This window comes from Salvelinus sp. IW2-2015, linkage group LG35 (genome assembly GCF_002910315.2).
Source record: "Salvelinus sp. IW2-2015 linkage group LG35, ASM291031v2, whole genome shotgun sequence".
In the NCBI taxonomy this organism is placed as follows: Eukaryota; Metazoa; Chordata; class Actinopteri; order Salmoniformes; family Salmonidae; genus Salvelinus; species Salvelinus sp. IW2-2015.
The window spans coordinates 3,832,366-3,853,880 of NC_036874.1; the positions used below are offsets into that span (position 1 = coordinate 3,832,366).

Sequence of the window (21,515 nt, forward strand, 5' to 3'; positions counted from 1 at the left end):
CAGTTGACTGCACAGGGCCTTTAAATACTGTGTACTTTGATTATGCTGTTTTCCAAAAATCTGTAAACAAAACCAACAAAATAAACATCAAGCCATTGTTTGTCCTCAGTTTGTACAGATGGAGGGGGTCACTTTAAGTGCTTTAAACCACAAGGAATGAGCATGCACATCTGAGGAGAGCAAGGATAAACAGTATCACCCAGACATGAGGAGAGGAYGATTAGAGAGGAGAGGAGATAGCAGGGCAGAGAACGGAGAAAAGAGCAAGACTGGGAGAAAAATTTACGGGAAAACACAAGTTAGTGTGTACTCAGCATAAAGACAAGACAGAACAGAYGGGTCAGGTACAGTGAAAATCTATTTAAAGTCCAGCAGGTTYCAGTCTATCTTGTAGTAAACATAAGGGTAGTACTCCTGCTGGCTCAGGTTCAGACCAGGGATATCCATGGCAGACTACAAGGGAATAAAGAAACACAGACCATTAGCTTACGTGGWAAATAACATTAACACGACAGGGATAATGTGGTTGTCTAACAGGTCTGCTGAACCAGACAATATCAAATCTCATTTAGCTAATGTACCAGAATTTTTAATACACAACATGTGTTTGGCATCACAATGCCCCATTACTACAAKGATAGAACAAGTATTCATCTGGACACAACGGGTAGATCACGTCTAATTACTCACATCGATGACAGCTGCAGCGCTGCTGTCCAGGTGTTTGTATAGGTCATTGAGAACCTCCCTCAGTTTCTTCATGTTCTTCTTGTTGGGCTGGAGCAGCATGGCCTGGAAGTTCACYGGCAGCCCATATCTGTGGGAGCATGGGCAGAGCAGTTAAATCACTAACAGCAGGCACAGCACGCAGTCAGTTAGAWWTTTTATTTGTATTCAGGTTGACTTCTTGTCACTACAAGCATCTTGTCYCTCACAACAAACATCTAACAATTGGACGACTGTTAGTACAGTGTGATCGTCATACCTTAAGACAGACTCCACAAAGACCCTCAGAGCCTTGATGTGAATCCATGCGATGAAGGCCTCACTGAAGTTCACTTTCAGCCATCGCACCAGGGGCCCCTGACAGAGGGAAAATAACACTTAGGGTTAGAGGCTCCATCCACCCCACTGTGTAGCTAGRACTGTCCAATAGTTTCACCCYCCCAACCCATCCCAGAATGGTTGCAGGGATGTCCGAACACTAAGTGTACTTGRAATGAAACATTTCTTTARAGTGTAACYTTTRGGTCACATATACCTTGGTCAGGCATCARATTRRRAGTCATATGACTTACAAACTGCTTCTTCTTGTCTGTGGAGAGACGTGTCATCTCCTCTTTGTCCGCATTCATCTCCTGCTCGTTGTACTGGAAGTCCCTGACTGTGTACCTGATAGAAACAACAAGAGAATTACATACATAGAAGAGTGTGTGTATGTGTATATTTGTGTCTTACTTGTTCTCTCTGGCCTTGTGTCTGAAGTCATCAATGGCCTTCCTGAATAGGGTGACGCTGAACAGACCACTGTCATGGTCCTCAAACAGCAGGCTGTAATAATGGGACAAACAGAACACAGTCAAACAGGCATGATGGACTCACAATGAAATCACTTCCTGAGCAGAAAATACTAAAAGAGATATGAAAGATATGGATTGAAGAGACTATGTACTGAAGTAGTTATTTTAACATGCATTCACCATGGGCTCTGAATCTCCTATATACTTACTTAGTGGATCGGGGTACCACCATTTCAGACAACGTTTCATAGGTCTTCTGCCAGTCAGCATAACTCGTCCTAGAAGGATCCGGAATTGTTAGACAGCAAACAGGTGTTGTAAAAAAAAGTTTAAATATGACACTGTTGTAAACTGGGAAAAAGTTGTACTTACTTTGGTACAACCACCAGCATAGTGATCAGATACTCAGAGTCAATCACAAAGTCCTCCTTCTTGACAATGTCAGCCAGACTCCTGGTCAGCAGGCTCCCCCTACAGACAACATGGTATTGTATGATATATTAATGATAATGTAAACAATGTTGAAAGAAACAATTGAACAAAGCAAATATGCATTGGAAGACTTTTCCTCAACAACACTGGTTCAAATATAATTCTCACTGAAGGCATAGATTAGAACAGGGGTAAATATAGTCAGGTCTTCGAGCAAAAAACTTGACTCACGCATTCTTCCTCTCCAGATTCTGCAGGTTCCCTTTCAGGTTGTTGTAGGCAGACGCTCTGGCCTTCAGGTCGTTGTCAATCTGGCTTACTTGCTGTAGAGAGGAAGAGGTCAAGTACTCAGAATACGACCCACGTAAAAACTGTGCGCACAGTGTTTAACAACAAATTTACTCAAGAGGTAGTAAAAATACAGTTGATTGATACCATTGAAATATACTATCAAAATCATGACTACATGACAGTTATAAAAAAGGGTCTCCGTCTAGCTAATTATCAAGAGAATCAGATGAGGAGGGTAGGAGAAAGACTTGCCTTGGATATGATATCAGAGATGTTCTTCAGTGACTGCTTGATGGGGTACTTGGCCATGTCCCACTGAAACCGTGTGATGTAGGTCACCAGATCCACTAGAGGGAATCAAGGCATTGTTATTGAGAAAAGGACTTGTTAGAATGACGTTTTTACATTATGATGCATGGCTTTATGGGTAATTGCAAGATACTCTAATCAACCATTTCTAAATGTGCTGGTAATTCCTTAGTATTCAGTATTAACAACAGTTTATAAGGATAATTGCTTAGTCAATCAATGTGCACAGCAGAGGCAGAAGCACACTTCCTGGATTCATTGTTTTTCAGGAGTCCTTTGTATGTGATGATAACTAACTAGCTAATCTCCAATGTCCTCCATTGTTTTAATATGAGTAACTTGTATGTGATGATAATGATAGAAATAGAATGACTAACTTGAATGGGAATGGCTGTTCTAGTAATTATATTTCTGCGATAATAACTGCCTCCATTGTTTTCATACCAGTATCTTGTATGTGATAACTACCTGTATTGTTTTCATATGAGTAACTTGTATGTGATGATAAGTACCTCCGTTGGCCAGCAGGTTCTCCTGGACTTTGTCTCGGCTGTCCTCCAAAACATCAGCCATGTACTGAGACACCTTCTTCACCACACTGTAAACAGCCAGGAGACATTCACACAATCAGGCTGCAGTCAGCAAGCCCTCACATCAAAATGGGATTATAAACCTGGTGGTTCGAGCCCTGAATGCTGATTGGATGACAGCCATGGTATATCAGACCGTATACCACGGGTATGACAAAACAGTTATTTTTACTGCTCTAATTACATTGGTAAACAATTTATAATAGCAATAAGGCACCTCGGGGGTTTGTGATATATGGCCAATATACCATGGCTAAGGGCTATATCCAGGCACTCCGTGTTGCGTCGTGCGTAAGAACAGCCCTTAGCCGTGGTATATTGGCTATATACCACACCTCCTCGGGCCTTATTGCTTAAATATAGCACTCTGCTCAAAACATCAAAGTCTAAGCAGACTGTAATTGGTCAGGGTATGAGTGTTTATATACAGTGGGGCAAAAAAGTATGTAGTCAGCCACCAATTGTGCAAGTTCTCCCACTTAAAAAGATGAGAAAGGCCTGTAATTTTCATCATAGGTACACTTCAACTATGACAGACAAAATTAGAAAAGAAAATCCAGAAAATCACATTGTAGGATTTTTAATGAATTTATTTGCAAATTATGGTGGAAAATAAGTATTTGGTCACCTACAAACAAGCAAGATTTCTGGCTCTCACAGACCTGTAACTTCTTCTTTAAGAGGCTCCTCTGTCCTCCACTCGTTACCTGTATTAATGGCACCTGTTTGAACTTGTATCAGTATAAAAATACCTGTCCACAACCTCAAACAGTCACACTCCAAACTCCACTATGGCCAAGACCAAAGAGCTGTCAAAGGACACCAGAAACAAAATTGTAGACCTGCACCAGGCTGGGAAGACTGAATCTGCAATAGGTAAGCAGCTTGGTTTGAAGAAATCAGAGCAATTATTAGGAAATGGAAGACATACAAGACCACTGATAATCTCCCTCGATCTGGGGCTCCACGCAAGATCTCACCCCGTGGGGTCAAAATGATCACAAGAACGATGAGCAAAAATCCCAGAACCACACGGGGGGACCTAGTGAATGACCTGCAGAGAGCTGGGACCAAAGTAACAAAGCCTACCATCAGTAACACACTACGCCGCCAGGGACTCAAATCCTGCAGTGCCAGACGTGTCCCCCTGCTTAAGCCATACATGTCCAGGCCCGTCTGAAGTTTGCTAGAGAGCATTTGGATGATCCAGAAGAAGATTGGGAGAATGTCATATGGTCAGATGAAACCAAAATATAACTTTTTGGTAAATACTCAACTCGTCGTGTTTGGAGGACAAAGAATGCTGAGTTGCATCCAAAGAACACCATACCTACTGTGAAGCATGGGGGTGGAAACATCATGCTTTGGGGCTGTTTTTTCTGCAAAGGGACCAGAACGACTGATCCGTGTAAAGGAAAGAATGAAAGGGCCATGTATCGTGAGATTTTGAGTGAAAACCTCCTTCCATCAGCAAGGGCATTGAAGATGAAACGTGGCTGGGTCTTTCAGCATGACAATGATCCCAAACACACCGCCCGGGCAACGAAGGAGTGGCTTTGTAAGAAGCATTTCAAGGTCCTGGAGTGGCTTTGCCAGTCTCCAGATCTCAAACCCATAGAAAATCTTTGGAGGGAGTTGAAAGTCCGTGTTGCCCAGCAACAGCCCCAAAACATCACTGCTCTAGAGGAGATCTGCATGGAGGAATGGGCCAAAATACCACACCAGTGTGTGAAAACCTTGTGAAGACCTCGTTTGACTCTGGTCATTGCCAACAAAGGGTATATAACAAAGTATTGAGATAAACTTTTGTTATTGACCAAATACTTATTTTCCACCATAATTTGCAAATAAATTCATTAAAAATCCTACAATGTGATTTTCTGGATTTTTTCTCATGTCTGTCATAGTTGAAGTGTACCTATGATGAAAATTACAGGCCTCTCTCATCTTTTTAAGTGGGAGAACTTGCACAATTGGTGGCTGACTAAATACTTTTAATCTACAGCACCAGACTAACAACTGTGCACATTATACAGTATACTGATGAAAGACCTTTTAAATGGAAAATGGACCTGTAGGCCTACTAAGGATAATTGGTTATCAACCATTTCTTGATAACCAATTAATCAGTTGGTTAACTGATCATTAACAGTTAATTAACTGATCATTAATTAACTATTTACAATCTGTTTCTCACACAACTATTTTATTTTTATTTTTTTTAGCACTGTAGTTGCCTTCACTGAACCAAAATTATGTGGATAATACTTGATATGATTACATTCCAATTGATGTGCGATCAGTGAATGATGGAGAAAAACTAAATTCCATGCAATGACAGTATGCTTGATGTCAATAAGACTCAGGCTTGTTTGTCTAGACAAATGACACCTAAAAACGCTTTCAGATTAAGAAAATCCAAAATCAGTCTGTAAAGGTGTTACTTTGGCTTTCTCATCTTCATATTTCCTACAGATGAGTTCCAAAACAAGGCTGATATTGCCCTATGAGAGGTAACTGGGTTGCTGATGTTGACATTTTTTGAGAGTCAATGTCTACAGAGGAAGCAGGGCTTGCTTAGTATGTGTGAATTTTTGGACTTCAAGGTTTTCCAAGGATTATAAATAACTTCAAACCAACAGTAGCACACAAGTCATGAGCGATAAATATGACTGAGTAAAGAGATGCTGGTGTGTCACCAAACTGTAAATTGCTAACTTTAGTCTGTGGGCCTGCTAGCCTCACGTTGGTGTGAAATTCCTTAATGTAGCAAGGTTAGTGCCACGGAGGGATTAGAGAATTGACTGGACTCCGAAGACATCACAGGTACTTTGACAAAAATAATATGTCTATCACAACACATTCACAATGGACAAGCTATATACATAGTAATGAATTTGATATTTTGTACAGTAATCCTGAAGTGATACTTAATGTTGAAAGGGGAAATTGCAGTGTAGTAAAAAGCCTACCCTTCAATAAAGGAGTCCAGTTTGGCCAGGTCATCTGACAGCCCAACTAACACATCTAGCGTCCCCACCTGTTAATGCAAAAAGGACAAAAGGACAAACGTGTCAAAGCTTTGATTCGAACAGTATTTCCCCTACCATCATATACCCAGGGTGAGCCCATTTTATAGGTGGGGTGAGTGCATTGGTTTCATTGGCTTGATACCAGAGGCCTAAATGTTGCTTTGAGGGCCTTTGATCAAACGAGGGCCAACTCAAACTAGGTCAAAGACTGGATGAGAGTCCTGAGGTTAGGGGGTCTGGTTGTGCTGCCTGCCTGTATTTTGTTTTCTCAGTGACATCTGAGAGTCAGTCACCCAGCAGTGACATTCAGGGGCCCGTGTGCTTTGGATGGCGGCGCTTTTGTCAGGACCCCTTCATGTGTTGCAAAATGTTCCGTCGCGTGCCATGTACCCCAAGTGGCAAAGGGGTCAGTAGGGTCACAGAGGATAACCATCAACCATCCTCTAGGAACTCTGGATACTTTCCCTGAAATGTAATGGCCATTGAATCATTTTGGATGGATGGCACTTCTGGAGTAATGAAAGGAGAAAGCTTTGACCCATAGCATTATTAACAGATCACTTCTTGGGAGAAGTGAGTGAACAATACTTATTTCTCTATCGTTGCTTTTGAAGTAATATGGGGAATATGATTTCATTTGCGAGTACACTATGGAAATGTTTTGTGGAAGCCTTGTTCCTTATAGGAATGTAGACGGGCTAGTAAGTATAATGAACAAAAATATTAACACAACATGCAACAATTTCAAAGATTTTACTGAGTTACAGTTCATATAAGAAAATCAGTCAACTGAAATAAATAAATTAGGCCCTAATCTATGTATTTCACATGACCGGGCAGGGGCACAGCCATGGGTGGGCCTGGGAGGGCATCTCTATTGCACTCCACACTGCCCTTTCCCACCTGGACAAAAGGAACACCTATGTGAGAATGCTATTCATTGACTACAGCTCAGCGTTCAACACCATAGTACCCTCAAAGCTCATCACTAAGCTAAGAACCCTGGGACTAAACACCTCCCTCTGCAACTGGATCCTGGACTTCCTGGCGGGCTGCCCCCAGGTGGTAAGGGTAGGTAGCAACACATCCGCCACGCTGATCCTCAACACGGGGGCCCCTCAGGGGTGCGTTCTCAGTCCCCTCCTGTACTCCCTGTTCACTCATGACTGCACAGCCAGGCATGACTCCAACACCATCATTAAGTTTGCTGATGACACAACAGTGGTAGGCCTGATCACAGACAACGATGAGACAGCCTATAGGGAGGAGGTCATAGACCTGACCGTGTGGTGCAAGGACAACAACCTCTCCGTCAACGTGATCAAGACAAAGGAGATGATTGTGGACTACAGGAAAAGAAAGACCAAGCACGCCCCCATTCTCATCGACGGGGCTGTAGTGGAGCAGGTTGAGAGCTTCAAGTTCCTTGGCGTCCACATCACCAACAAACTAACATGGTCCAAGCACACCAAGACAGTCGTGAAGAGGGCACAACAAAACCTATTCCCCATCAGGAGACTGAAAAGATTGGGCATGGGTCCTCAGATCCTCAAAAGGTTCTACAGCTGCACCATCGAGAGCATCCTGACTGGTTCCATCACTGCCTGGTATGGCAACTGCTCGGCCTCTGACCGCAAGGCACTACAGAGGGTAGTGCGAACGGCCCAGTACATCACCGGGGCCAACTTTCCTGCCATCCAGGACCTCTATACCAGGCGGTGTCAGAGGAAAACTCAAAGAATAGTCAAAGACTCCAGCCACACTAGTTATAGACTGTTCTCTCTGCTACCGCACGACAAGCGGTACCGGTGCGCCAAGTCTAGGTCCAAGAGACTTTTAAACAGCTTCTACCCCCAAGCCATAAGACTCCTGAACAGCTAATCAAATGGCCACTCATACTATTTGCATGGGCTTTCTCCATTGTGATTATTTTATACTCAACCAAACTCTGAGAAAACTAGTAACTTGTTATTTATTTAGCACTGTCAACATATTGTTATAGATGGTATTGTAAAAGTCCATACCGGTATGTGGCTCTGTACCGGTATTCACGATATATTGCCCAGCCCTACAAGTTAGTATGGTAATGGAGTAGCTACTATCTATGGCTACTACTGCAGGCTAACCTTGAGGTCTGGGATGTTGAACTTGTTGTTGGTGGACAGGTTGTTGTTGCGCGTGGTGGCCACCATCATCTGGTCCCATGTCTGCTGGCAGGTCTTCTCTCCAGGAGCTGAGATCAACCAGAACTCTGTCATGGTTACAGCTATACACTGATGACTACAGGCTCAAAACGAAATGCACAGAGATGGGTGCTGTAAGACAATAAAAAATTGTACTTGTTCAACAGGACTTAATTTGTAGCACAGTATTATCAATCCCAACGTTATTCTCTATTTCATGTTGATACATCAGTAGCTAAATGATAGCAAGACAACATTGACTGCTATTTAATCAATCTGTCTTCCCAAACCTGTCTTATCTACGTGCTGCTGATATATCTGGTTAGCTAGCATGCAAGATAAAGGATATTTGTCTTCAAATGCTTTACATCAAAAGTTGCTAACGTTAGCTAAACCTCACTAACGGTACTGCAAGTGACATTCTCAGTTGATTGAAACATGACCCATAGCTAGCTAGCTGGTATCACATGATATCGAGATTTACAGTAAAAAACTAAAGACAGTTTTCCCATTTCTTACCTGAGATCTAATGACAAAACTATTCGAACACTAATTAATTACTACCGTACAATTCCTATGGTTTAATATTCATAATTGCCAATCAAATCCTAATCCTAGAGGTCTTTCCAGCAGCATCACATTCAAGTCAGCTGATCTGATGAGGAACAGAAAGGCCTCTCGTGGGGGAGGGGGACTTTTTGGCGTCACGTCATTTGACAGACGACCTCAGCTGGTTTGGAGGAGGTACTACAGCATGGACATTTCAAAACAGAGTAGGATGATTTTTTTTTACACAAATACTTTTACAATGAGTAATTTTAACCATTGAATTGGAATTGCATGATCCCCTCAAGAATGTACTGTACTTCTTGTGGGGCTACAGGTTGGAGAGGGAGAGAGAGGGAAGGGGAGAGAGGGAGAGAGGGAGAGGGAAGGGGGAGAGGGAAGGTTAGAGAGGGAGAGGGAAGGGGGGAGAGGGAGAGGGAGAGGTAAGGGGAGAGAGGGAGAGGGAAGGGGAGAGAGGACACAGACAATCTCAAATGTCCAGTCAGCTGTAATTTGGGGTGTAGACGTTCTCAATTTGGACAGGAGTCCAGCCGTTTCCTGACTCTGGGTGTCTCCCTGCTCAGAATTCAAGGAAAACCGTACAAAGGGACATGTTTATAGTTCAGTAGGTCTGGGGTGCATTGTTTGGGATACAATGCCTGGTCTGGCTGGAGCCATCCGACCAGCCAACCCCTCAGATCAAACAACAGGCCAGGGACCAGGGTGGGCTGCCCACTGTTGGCCGCAGACCAGTCTACAGGGACATGTCTGGGCACGTGCACTGTAATCACTGTCTCATTTGGGCTACAGACACACAGACTGGGTCTGGGTCATTGAGTGGGGATGATGATGTGAGGAGAGGTATTAAGTGTGTCCTCAACAAAAATTGCCTCTAATACAAGTTAGTCATACAGTGTGAGATTTCTGAAAAACCTATGGATGAAGGTCATTGCTGTAACTTTGTGTATTTCAAAGATGGATGTCAACATTCTCTAACATTCCCATCTCAGTTACATGGTTTAATACATCCAAAGCATTACACAAAAATAGAGCACCAAGTTTGTTGTTGAGTCCTATCAACAAAAACATGTGTCACATGCTCCCTCTAGTTCGAATGCCTTGTATACTGTGCTTAACTTTACATATCACATGTTTGAACTTTTACACATTAGTTTGAGTGACCATGACACTGACAATACATCTTACTACAATTAAACTGTAAATTACAAAATAATATACAACTACACATTCCTTCTACTGTGTACAAACTTTCAAGATCCATGTAGTGTCCTCAGTTTCGTTCACTGTATTCAGGTTAGTTCTATTTCCCCAGCTAGTTATTCTGAGCCTTCTGAGGGACATTACAGTAAATCTAATCTAGTATGTCTGAATTATTATGGACTGCCTAGGGCAGAAAGTGGGTGGAAGGTTTTAAAGAGGGAAATTGTGTGAGATAAGCATTATTTTGTATTATTGTTTCAGTGGCAGATTGGGTCTATTTGTCGACCTCTCTGATACTAGTGTTACAAGGCCAACATGTCCAAGGCTCGAGTCCAGAATCAGACTAATTGACTTCAGGAAAATATTAGAGACTTGAGAAGAGAGGGATACCAGTGTGCTTTTACAGTTTCCTTTTGAATGTGTTTATTCAGAGTTCAGAGTAACCTGTAAAACACTTTTTATATATAGAATGAAATAGAATAGAATATTGGTATTTTATAGTAAATTAGCGGAATGCAGTAACTTTTATTTAATGTGGTCAAATTCTCTGACTGGATTTACACAGTTTGTATTTGACCCTGCTCAAAATTCAGCTTGGAGAAAAGGTCTGTGTAGAGGTAGTTTTACTTATCAACATTCTTTGGCAAATGCGTAAGGCTGAAACACCATGGTGCAACTCACAGCATTAGAAACAAGTACTAGATCAAGACCCATTGTATAATTCAGAGACTGATGATTGACTATATTKATTTAGATTTAGCCATTTCAACCTCCCCATACCTCTTCTACACAACAAAGAATGGAGTGATTCACTTGACCTACCAAAGGACATGCGCTTAGACAACCACTGTGATGCCAGTTATTCAATGAAGAATTGAGTTTTCCACCACGTTCACTAGTCTTGTGACATTGTGCTTTGTTGCAGTGTAACATAACACTATCTAAGAACTGTGAGGAATACCTTAATTTGTCCTCAAATGTCACTATTGTATTTTTGTTGGAGGTGTAGTGATTTGTAAAGGCAAATAAGATGGATACTAATTACACAAATAGGTTTCCCTTTTGTAGGAACAATAACATACATTGCTTATTGATTATTTTAAGTTCCACTATGATTTATTATCACAATCCATAGAGTCCTCTGATGAAAGAACATGGAGCTTTCATTGTGTGTAAAATATGTGGTGTTTGCTCATGCAACAGTAATTGTGTTCATATCGATTGGCTGTTGGTCATACTAAATAACTCTGTGTAAATAATCTGGGCTTCAGTGGGGTGATATTTTGATGTAATCTGGCCCCGGTTTGCAAATGAGAATTCCAGTTGCACAATGCACGCCACTGGAGTGTTTTCACTCACTGTGGGCGGTACACACTACGACAGCAAGTATGCTCAGTGTCCCGGGCTATTATGATCACAACAATGAAATTAAACATTATGTTTTTCTGGAAGCCACTTTAGATGCTATGTGTGATTATGATTAGACTCAATGCATACCCTCATCTACAGTCTTGGAGAACAGACACAAAGCTCGGAACAGATTCTTTTGTGTTCTGGTCCATAGGATAAACTTTCGCTCTCAAGTCTTGACAATTGGCCAAGAAACATTTATGTTTGAGCATAACAAACAGAACCATTGTGTATTTTTCCCTTACCAATACCCATAGCTCATCTGACATTATGAGTTCACACTCCTCTAACCACCGTCTATCTAAGATAAACAGGCCACATGTGTGGGTTTGGACTTTGCACATAAGCTATGTACCGGTGGCTATTCATAGGAGCTAAGTGCATGTCCTAAACTTACTCCATCATTATATAATAAGGAATTTAAATCATATTTGGTCCTTTGCAGGCTAAATACAAAGTGATCAGGGCCAATTGAGGATAATATGGGACCAATAATATTAGTATCATAATTGTTCTTAGCTATAAAAAAAAACATGTACATTATTACAGTTTGAATTGCAATGTAATGTTTGAATTGTAATGCAAAAAGAGACAGTTATCCATATATTTCATTTCAACGTTCATTGTTTCCGCCCTGGATGCCTCCAATTTTGACCAAAGGAACATGTACTGTGGACATCTACTGTGGTTGCTGAAAATGGACATTGACCACAAAACAAGACAGCTGATATGGATTCCTGTAAGACAACGTGTATGAAAATAAGAAAGGGTACAATAACAGTAGCCTGTTTTTATATATTCTAAATATAATATTTTAAAAACAGTTCCCAGAATATACAATTTCATTAAGTGCTATTTTCATTCTCACATGCATTTAGCCTATCAACTGATAAACACCACTTGTGAAACCCGTTATGTGTGGTATGCTGGTGGTGTGTCTAAGCCTTAGGAACCATGACTAACTTCAAAAGGTGATCATAGCCCATACCACAATGTAAACGCATACAATCTCTGTACGCAGAGAGCAGCATAGGTTTATGGCTGCAGGAGAAGCAAGTTTTAGGATAGTCTGGATGGCTGTTCAGACAGATCCCTGATGACTACACTAAACTACTCTATGAATCCCATTTTCTGTAAAAAACATATATTTTTTTAAATACATCACAACAAAATTTAACATTACCTACATAACCAAGTTATCATTGAGACAACAGTCAACAGGTAGATAAAAAAAACTGTCAAATGAGTCAATTTGCAGGTACCCAGTCCCCCTGTCTGAAACTAAATTCATTGATTTTTCCAATTTGAAATAGACATCCTTCTCCACCAATAGGCAAGAAGGGTGGCGTGTAAATTCATCTGTGGGTAATATACTCCTTTGCGTCTTCAGAGGGAAGCAAAACTTCACAAACTCTCGGCAGACAAGGCTGAGGTTGTTAAAACACCTGCAATCTAATTTCACACTGTTGAACTTCAAGCATGTGTTGCCAGAATACAAGAAAGGAGTACCAGTGACAATTTGTGGACAACATTTACATTTATCGCGGTGCCATGGGAAAAAGCATGAAGACGTAACCAAGGTAACAATACTATCTGATTGAGACATTACATTCTCAGAACCGTAGTAGTCTATTCTGGCAATAATTGAATATAATATAAAATAATATAATATTAAAGGGGAAATCTGCATTTCAAACAATAACAATCCACCTATCTCGCCACTGTTTTGGTAAATAGCTGAGGAATGGGGCTGGAGAAATCAAAGTCATAGACAGAGTTATGGATGAAATGGTCTGACCATTTGAGGCTATACAGTGTTTGTTTACAGTTACATTGTTTACAAAAAATGTGGTCGAGAAGCTTATATTTTGGGTTATGATAGGATACGGCAGTTGAACTAAGCTCATGAGGCATTTATGAGTTATTTTCAATAATCGATGGGTAGAGATCGTTCATTTAATTTAAAAAAAAAAGTTTTTTATAAATAATATGAGTTTGATTAAACATAATTCTCAGCATATCAATAGCATAGGTATAATTGTAAATAATTTGATCACAACAACTAGATATCACACATGAGGAAAAGACAATAACGCTTAGAATTAAAATACAAGCCAGACAACCTATCAGTCGCATTTGCTTTGACAGCTCGAAAACCCCGCCCATCTGACGTTATTTTCCGCTCCCCTTTCTTTCCAAAGATTTTTATAACTAAACCAAGATAGACCACAGCCTGTCGTTTCCAATAGGAACAAATTAGTCATAGTGGGAAGAACAAGGAAAGAGGTGGGCAGAGCCAAGCACGAGCTAGCGAGATCCTATTTTCATGTTCTAGCTACATCGGCATATTTCCGTTGGGGAACTCCTACTGTATGAAGTGCGCGTGTGCAATAACTCAATTCGCCGTTGCACTCCTTATAAGCAACGCGATTTTTAAAAACGTTTACAAATGGAAAAGTCTACAAAACTTGGTCCACTCTGTTCAAAACAGATTCTAGTTTTGGGAACAGAAAACTGTATTGAGATCAAATGTTTAATCGATGAGAAAATTAGCAGAATTTAGTGCAAAATCCATCTCCATCCATCTTCTCCCACTGCTGGCCACTGGGCTTCCTCTCACTACCAGATTTGGTAGTCAGTGGAAACGCCAAGCGAATGCTTCACATTTAAACATCCGGTGAAATATCTGCCTCATTGTTCTATCTGTGTTTCTTCCTCTCTGTCGACTTCGGCAGTTTTGTTCGCTGCGTAGCTACGAAGGGGTTCGATTTAGCTTCAAATCTCGATCTGCACCTCCGCTTTGATGGCATTTTTTCTTTCCTATAGTGCCCCCGCCACTCTTTGAAAATTCCACCTAAAAGGAAAAAACGATCCACCCCAAATATTGGGTTTTATTCTCACGTAAGTACCTTCTAGCTACCTAGCTTGCTTGCTAACTGGCTAGGTAAGTGGCTCACGTTAACTGTTTAAGGAGGGAAATTAGCTAGCGTTAGCCGCAGATAGTTAGGTAATGAACGAACTAGCTAACGACTGACTGTCATTATTGTCGTCATTCATCAAAGTTATTTAGCTAGCTATTTTAGTTTATTATATATTATCCTAGCTAGCTAACTGTGCTAGCTAGATAATTAACATTAACTACAATTACTTTGAAAACGGTATCGGGGTGTTTCTAGCTAACTAGCGAATCGTTAGACGCTGTATAACTAGCACTCGCAATCTTATTTACAGCCATTTATCACACAGGGTTAGCTAATGTTCGCCTGCTGAGTTGGCATGTAATTTAAGTTAGCTGGCTAGCTATGGACGGTTTGTTTTGACATTTTAGTGTTGTTATTTTGAAAACCACAGTGGTACAATCAATAGCTATTTAGTTGAGGTTGGAATTTAGTTAACAACATTTAGCATATTCGACAACATAAGGTACAACGTGGCACTTGCATTCATTCAAAATTGAGAAATAATGATTTGAGATGACAACCATAACAACCTGAAGAGAATTTCACACCTGTTATAGCTATGACAACCACCAGTCCCTAACAATCAATTAACCTATGTCTTCCTTTTCCATTCAATATTTAATTTGATCTCATCGAATCCTCAGAGCCAGCTTTGCCTCTCTTTCCTCTTGACTCAACTGTATCTTGTCTTCTGTGCAGGTGTACAATTACTACCCAGAGGGCTTAGGGGCGGCTCTCCGCCGAGAGCCGTTCGACTTCAACGCCGAGCCACCTTGGGATCCTAGCTGATAGCGGGGGAGCTCCATCTCCTAACTCGTCCATGTGAGTAGACATCAGGTCGCGTAGGAGAAGTAATGATCTCGGTTCAGTTTAGCCTCTTAGATCATAATAAATATAAAATYCTATGGACAGGTTGTCCATGTCCTTGTGGTGACTGTTGTAATAACAATAGCATAGTGTTGGGCTACTTTTATCTGATGCTCTCTGTCCCTGTTTTTACTGGTGACTGGTTAGATCCAGTAACAGAGAGGAGGGGCCACTCAGCTATGAGTCATAGTTGTAACACAATGTTTCCCATCTTCACCTGTAACCTAAATATGATGATTTCTTTGTGTATGTCGTGTTGTAAGCCTACTGTTAGATTTGTGATATGCTTTTATTTCCTCCCAGGTCTTTGCCCCAGTGAAGTTGGTGGTCTGTAGAGTTAAGCATTTTTCAAAGTTGCACAAACGTTTTTGTCCATCAACCAAAAAGAGACCATAATTTGTGACCTTTGATCTTTTGTGTTAATTGTAGTGGGTTGCTGTCAGTGTTTTCAGACTGCTGAGATGTTGTTTTATTCATGCCACAGCTGGCCTGTTTCTTAGAGCTGTTCCAGCTTGCTATCATGAAGCTGTTTCTGTGTTTTTGAACTGCCAATACGAGGCTCCCAGCCACAGAACAGAGACAGGTATACACAGCACCCTTATGATCACAATAGTCCAACCTGGCTGTGCGACACTGCACCTCTCTGATCACAGACAGTGTTCTGGTCCAGTCCAGCCGTCAGACATTGCAGTCTGAGGCCAACCAACCAGACATTGTGTCACCGCACACACACAGTGCACATCTGGGCCAGACCCAGGCCCACAATGCTCTACAGACTGACGTGTTATGTAACATTATTGAATGCAGAGATCTGACATCCCATGCCGCTGGTAGTGTACGCAGATAATGCCATCAAAAGAAACCTTTATGGGTCACTGCCAGTGGGATTAATCCTAATTCTCGGGAGTAATTGATGGTAAGGTAAACAAACTCCATGCCCCAGAGATCTTGTTTTCACAGTGGCTGTCCAGACACCCAGGGCTTCCCATACACCGCCCCATAACATGATTTCCACCGAGACCTCTGATTGGCTGCCCTCACAAATATCTTGGTTCACAGCCGGAAAACATCCTAAAGGCTTAACTGGTCAAACTAAGTGTAACATTTAGAGAAAAGTAGAACAACTGCTTTTGCCTTTTTCTGTCAAATAATTACCTATTTCTTTCCKCCCATTTTTGTAATGATTAGATGGATCTAATCATTACAATTGTAATTGTATGGTGTTGTAGAGTTAGATGCACTATTGTAAAGTGGTTGTTCCACTGGATATCATAAGGTGAATGCACCAATTTGTAAGTCGCTCTGGATAAGAGCGTCTGCTAAATGACTTAAATGTAATGTAAATGGATCTAATTTTCCCCATCCACTTCAATAGTTAGGGCTATATTTCACGCTGCCTCTCTTCCTGTGTTTTCCAGTTTGCTGCATACTATCTAAGGGCTCAGAGAGCGACCACTTCACCCAGGGGCTCAGAGAGCGACCACTTCACCCAGGGGCTCAGAGAGCGACCACTTCACCCAGGGGCTCAGAGAGCGACCACTTCACCCAGGGGCTCAGAGAGAGACCACTTCACCCAGGCATAATTCTTTATGACTGGCAGATTAGCGGACAACAGTTGAGATGAAGGGACTAGCTGATGAACCAAACTACTCCGTCGCCCTGCTGGAGGGAGCCACGGCCCTCAGCGACGTGGTTGAGAATCATATTTATGAACAAACATTGGTAAGTACTGTATAGAGACATTCTCTGTACATTGAAATACCTGCTACTTTATAGCGTATCGAAGTTGTGCCCATGGAAATGAGATTAGTTGATTGCCTAATCCAGAAATAGATTGATAAATTCTAGCAATCAGCACATAAATAAATTGATTGAGGATGTGACAAATACAATGTTGCTTTGTAAAACTGTGTGCCAGTCTCTTCTCACTTGGTTGAAGTGACCGGTTAATGAGTCATTGCGCCCGGTGACCACGCTCTATATGCTTTCAATTCACACCAGTGGAAAAATGAGGTTGGGGATCGCTCTTATGTAATTGTATGGTGTTGGATGACAGTAAGAATAATCAGTCATTGTGTACTTGACAGATACAGGTGAATGACATCATAGCATGCCAAACAGCCAGTAAACCTGTCGTGTCATGTTTTTCCTCCCTCAGGCTGAGAAGAATGCGTTCTTCGTGGCAGACTTGGGGGTCCTTATGAGGCAACATGTTCGCTGGCGAACCCACATGCCCCAGATGCGTCCCTTCTACGCTGTCCAAGCCAACAGCAGCCTGGCTGTCATTGAGATCCTAGCTGCTCTCGGCACTGGCTTCATCTGCACCAGCAAGGTGCCTGCAGCGCTCTCTCCCACTACTACTGTTATAACACTGTAATAGCATAACAAACAACCCGTCCAGATCAAATTGCATTTTAGTGTAGATTAATTCACGGCTCCTTTTCCACAGTTTTAGGATGTGTTTTTCAGTTAAATACATTTTATAGATTCATGGCTTACATAAGTTGCAGCTTCTCACAGCTCTGTTTAGGATCGTTTTGTTGTGCCAATTACTGCTTTATAACTGCTTCATAATTCGACTGGCCTCTACTCACAGAAAATAGGAAGGAGTGCCATCTAGTGGAGAAATGTCTCGCCACAGATCATGGCTCCTTCACTACTTAGAGCTGTAATATCAACGTTGTTGGTTTTGTGTCTTTTRAGCATGAGTTGGAGCTTGTGCAGGGCTATGGCGTTCCCTCTGAAGACATTATCTACAGCGGTGTGTGTAAGCAGCTCTCCCAGATCAAGTACGCAGCTAAGAACGGCATCGACTTCCTGGTGTGTGACAACGAGGTCGAGCTACGCAAGATTGCTCGCTGCCATCCCCGTGCCAAGTAGGTGTCCATGTAACTGTTATTAAACCGTTATTTTAAAAGTCTATATTTCATACTCTCTACAATACAACTACAATGGCTATAGATATGAAATCCCTAAAAACGATAATCTCCCTCGTCTCTGCTCAGACTGCTGCTGGAGGTGGCCACAGAGGCTTCCAGCGAGGGTGAGGAGATGGGCATGACGTTTGGCTCCAAGCTGAAGGACTGTAGGCACCTGCTGGAGAGCGCCAAGGAACTGGGCCTGCAGGTGGTGGGGGTCAGGTGAGTCCTTCTGCAACGCCACCCTTCCTCTCCAGTCAGAGTTCATTATTATATTCTAGGTTTTTCTCTTTTGTCTTTTAATTATTTGCTAATAAATTAAACTGTATGTGTGCAGCAGAATTGTGTGCCTGTTTGTCCAATACTATTTTCACCCTGAGGAGAAAATAGTTTACTGTATCATTGGGGATTGACCATTGGGCAATTCAGCAGTATTTTTTTGTTTGCCTGAATAATATAGTCACTTGCCCGAAAATGTGAAAATAGTTGTTTACACTCAAATTGCCGTAACTTGTCGGTCACTTAACAATAGGGAGGAAGTAGAAAAATGTGTTTTACGGGCCTGCTACATTGGACGTATAACTTCCGCAGAGTGTGAGACACTCGTATTAATTTCAACAGAACCCTGGGTGTAAGCGTTCTGGCTCCCCAAGAGGTTTGCGCTGCTTGAGCTGAACTACGTTCTGGTTCTTTTTTCCAGATTTCAACGTGCAGCTCACAGCCGAGATCAATAGGACATAGTGGCTAGCGCTCTGCTCGCTGACCACACGTTAAGCTTCCAGTTAAGCAGGCTACTGAAATTCAGTTTTWAAAATAAATAATAGGCTGCCTAATGAAGCTGCCCGGCTGCCATAAATTGGCCGTCTTTCACTTAAACAATGGAGATAAACCAGACAGATAAGTTTTAAATTAAGTTATTAAATGTTTTATTACTTTGGGTGACCTCAGAGCAGGCTCAACTTGCCCGGCTGCTCAGTTTATGTTCCTCAGTCAATCCCTGATTATCTGGTATTCTCATGACGTCATCATTATCCCCATGATGCAGGTTCCACATTCCCAGCTCCTGTGACGACCCTCAGGCCTACAGCCATGCAGTGTCTGACGCTCGCTGTGTCTTTGACATGGGGGTGAGTTAGCTAGTGCTTACGTTATGGGACTTTGAATGTGCATAATATGTGAAGGAGACAGCCCGAAATATGAACCACCCTCCTATTATATTTTGTTTTGAAGTTTACAAGTATTTTTCTTTAATGTTGTTTTCAGGAGGATATTGGCTTCAGTATGACAATCCTGGATATTGGAGGTGGATTCAACGGCTCAGAGACTCAGCTGAAACAGGTCATTATTGTAGAATAGTTAGCTCGTTACATAATACTGATTTAGATGGATTACTTCAGCTGAATTAATACGTGACTCAGTCAGTCAAMGGTCACAAACCACTTCACCCTCTTTCTGACGTCAGGCCTGTACTAGTAATGCATTTTTCAAAGGAAAGCCTTCACACAGCTTACCTTTTGAATTTGAACAAACACACTCTATAGAATGCCTGTTAGGCTGAAGGAGCTGACTGTTATTTTCCTCTGGTAACAGATTAACAGTGCAGTCAGGCCGTTGTTGGACCTGTACTTCCCAGCATCGTCTGGCGTCTCCATCATGGCAGAGCCTGGCAGTTACTACGTGTCCTCCTCCTTCACCCTGGCTGTCAACATCATCGCTAAGGAAGTAGGCGCCCGGGATCTTCATGGCAATCACGGTCAGTGGCAGTACCTTCTCAATACCTAGCATATGAAGTCAAATGCACTTCCATGGTGTGGTGGGCTGGTCAAAATCAGTGCTATAGTAAACGTGGTTCAGCAGACCTAGATGCTCCAGTAGACCAGCACATACCTTTTCTACTATTTTTGTCTCATGACTTTTGACTGCCATACCACTTTACAGATGAACTGTCTCCCAACGATGAGCCAGAGTTCCTGTACTACATGAATGATGGGGTGTACGGCTCYTTCACTAGCAAGCTAGCAGACAATGTGATTCCAGCCCCGGCTCTGCCCAAGGTGAGTTTTGGCTTCAGGGCTTAGTAAACTAAATCTAAATAAACAAAATGACTAATGAAATGGCAATGATTCTGCATTTTCATGACTTTGCATCACTACAAAAAGTTCAGTTCAATTCAATTTTCTGTCTCAAGCACCCTGGAGTGAATATTAGGCTYCATCCCAAATGGAAACCCTATTCCCTATTTACTCATAACCATGGCCCATAAGTCTCTCTAAATGACTCTCTCTGTGTCCATGGATGTTCCAGAGCGGTGTGTCCGAGGAACCGGTGTTTGCCAGCAGTCTATGGGGTCCGTCGGGTGATGAGCTGGACCAGGTGGTTGATCAGTGTCTGCTGCCAGAGCTCAGTGTGGGAGACTGGCTGATCTTCAACAACGCTGGGGCCTATTGTCTGGGCCCTCCGTCTACTTTCACAGATTCACCCAGACCCCCCGTCTACTACACCATCTCTACTGGAGACTGGTAAGAGACAGACGAATGTCAGGGTCAGGCTGGCACTGTCACTGTTTGAAATGGGGAGCTGTTGAGGATTTGATTTGATTTATTGTTTGAGGTGAGTTTCCCCCATTTAATGTATGTAAAGTGCTTTCACCATCTGGAAAAGTGTTATTAAATTACATCAGTTCATTTATTTGGGACCTACTGATTTTTATTTMAACAGTTGTGTGCTGCCATTGACTTAGTTTTTTCTATATTGTTTTGGTAGTCTTTGAAGTGAAGATGAGTTATTTTCAATAAGTTTTGTTTTTTGTTGTTGACAGGTTTGAGATGCAGGACGCTGGTATCACCCAGGACATCAGCATGAAGAACTTRTCTCTGGTCCCCTACTTCCTCCACTCCGGCCAATCAGATGAAGCCCTGTCGGTCCCAGCTTAGGCTAGCTGAGCCAATCTCATGTCTCTGCTGTGCTGACCTCATCTGGTCAACATTCCAATGGGAGGAAAGACTGAATGGTGCTTGCTGGCTAAAAGCTTTTTATTATTCATTTCATAAGGAATTGAGCTTTTTTGGGGGGGGGGGTCAAGCCCTATACAGTATGTTGTTGGTTCTCTCAAGGAATAGCATAGATGATCCTTCCTTTTCCACATGCAATAAAATGGATGAGTCTGTAGGGATGGAACTCCCACCTGTGTGGGTATCCTATGTGGTTACAGTTTACATARAGTAAATGGAATTTAA

The 21,515-nt window shown here is 42.0% G+C and overlaps 2 protein-coding genes across 4 annotated transcripts; one reads left to right on the top strand and one right to left on the bottom strand.

Moving 5' to 3' along the window:
- Positions 1–207: 207 nt before the first annotated feature.
- On the bottom strand, positions 208–8,989 carry LOC111959056 (V-type proton ATPase subunit C 1-A). 3 transcript variants are annotated; one of them, XM_023980469.3, is made up of 13 exons: positions 8,877–8,989; positions 8,301–8,489; positions 6,115–6,182; positions 3,065–3,150; positions 2,496–2,590; positions 2,184–2,275; positions 1,893–1,991; positions 1,730–1,798; positions 1,459–1,551; positions 1,299–1,392; positions 986–1,083; positions 691–817; positions 208–453 (listed from the first exon to the last, which is right to left on the bottom strand). In XM_023980469.3, the coding sequence occupies exons 2-13, from the start codon at positions 8,430–8,432 to the stop codon at positions 358–360; spliced, it is 1,149 nt and encodes a 382-aa protein (XP_023836237.1). In that variant the 5' UTR covers positions 8,433–8,489; positions 8,877–8,989; the 3' UTR covers positions 208–357. The 3 variants fall into 3 exon arrangements, with proteins under 3 accessions (XP_023836237.1, XP_023836239.1, XP_023836238.1); XM_023980471.3 differs by having other exon boundaries at positions 8,301–8,407; positions 8,877–8,969; XM_023980470.3 differs by having other exon boundaries at positions 8,301–8,461; positions 8,877–8,966.
- Positions 8,990–14,227: 5,238 nt separating this feature from the next.
- LOC111958863 (antizyme inhibitor 1) lies at positions 14,228–21,395 on the top strand. The gene is made up of 12 exons (XM_023980183.3): positions 14,228–14,435; positions 15,194–15,316; positions 16,780–17,083; positions 17,520–17,693; positions 18,065–18,237; positions 18,367–18,501; positions 19,325–19,406; positions 19,543–19,617; positions 19,870–20,032; positions 20,218–20,333; positions 20,584–20,798; positions 21,098–21,395. The coding sequence occupies exons 3-12, from the start codon at positions 16,982–16,984 to the stop codon at positions 21,210–21,212; spliced, it is 1,350 nt and encodes a 449-aa protein (XP_023835951.1). The 5' UTR covers positions 14,228–14,435; positions 15,194–15,316; positions 16,780–16,981; the 3' UTR covers positions 21,213–21,395.
- The last annotated feature ends 120 nt before the right edge of the window (positions 21,396–21,515 follow it).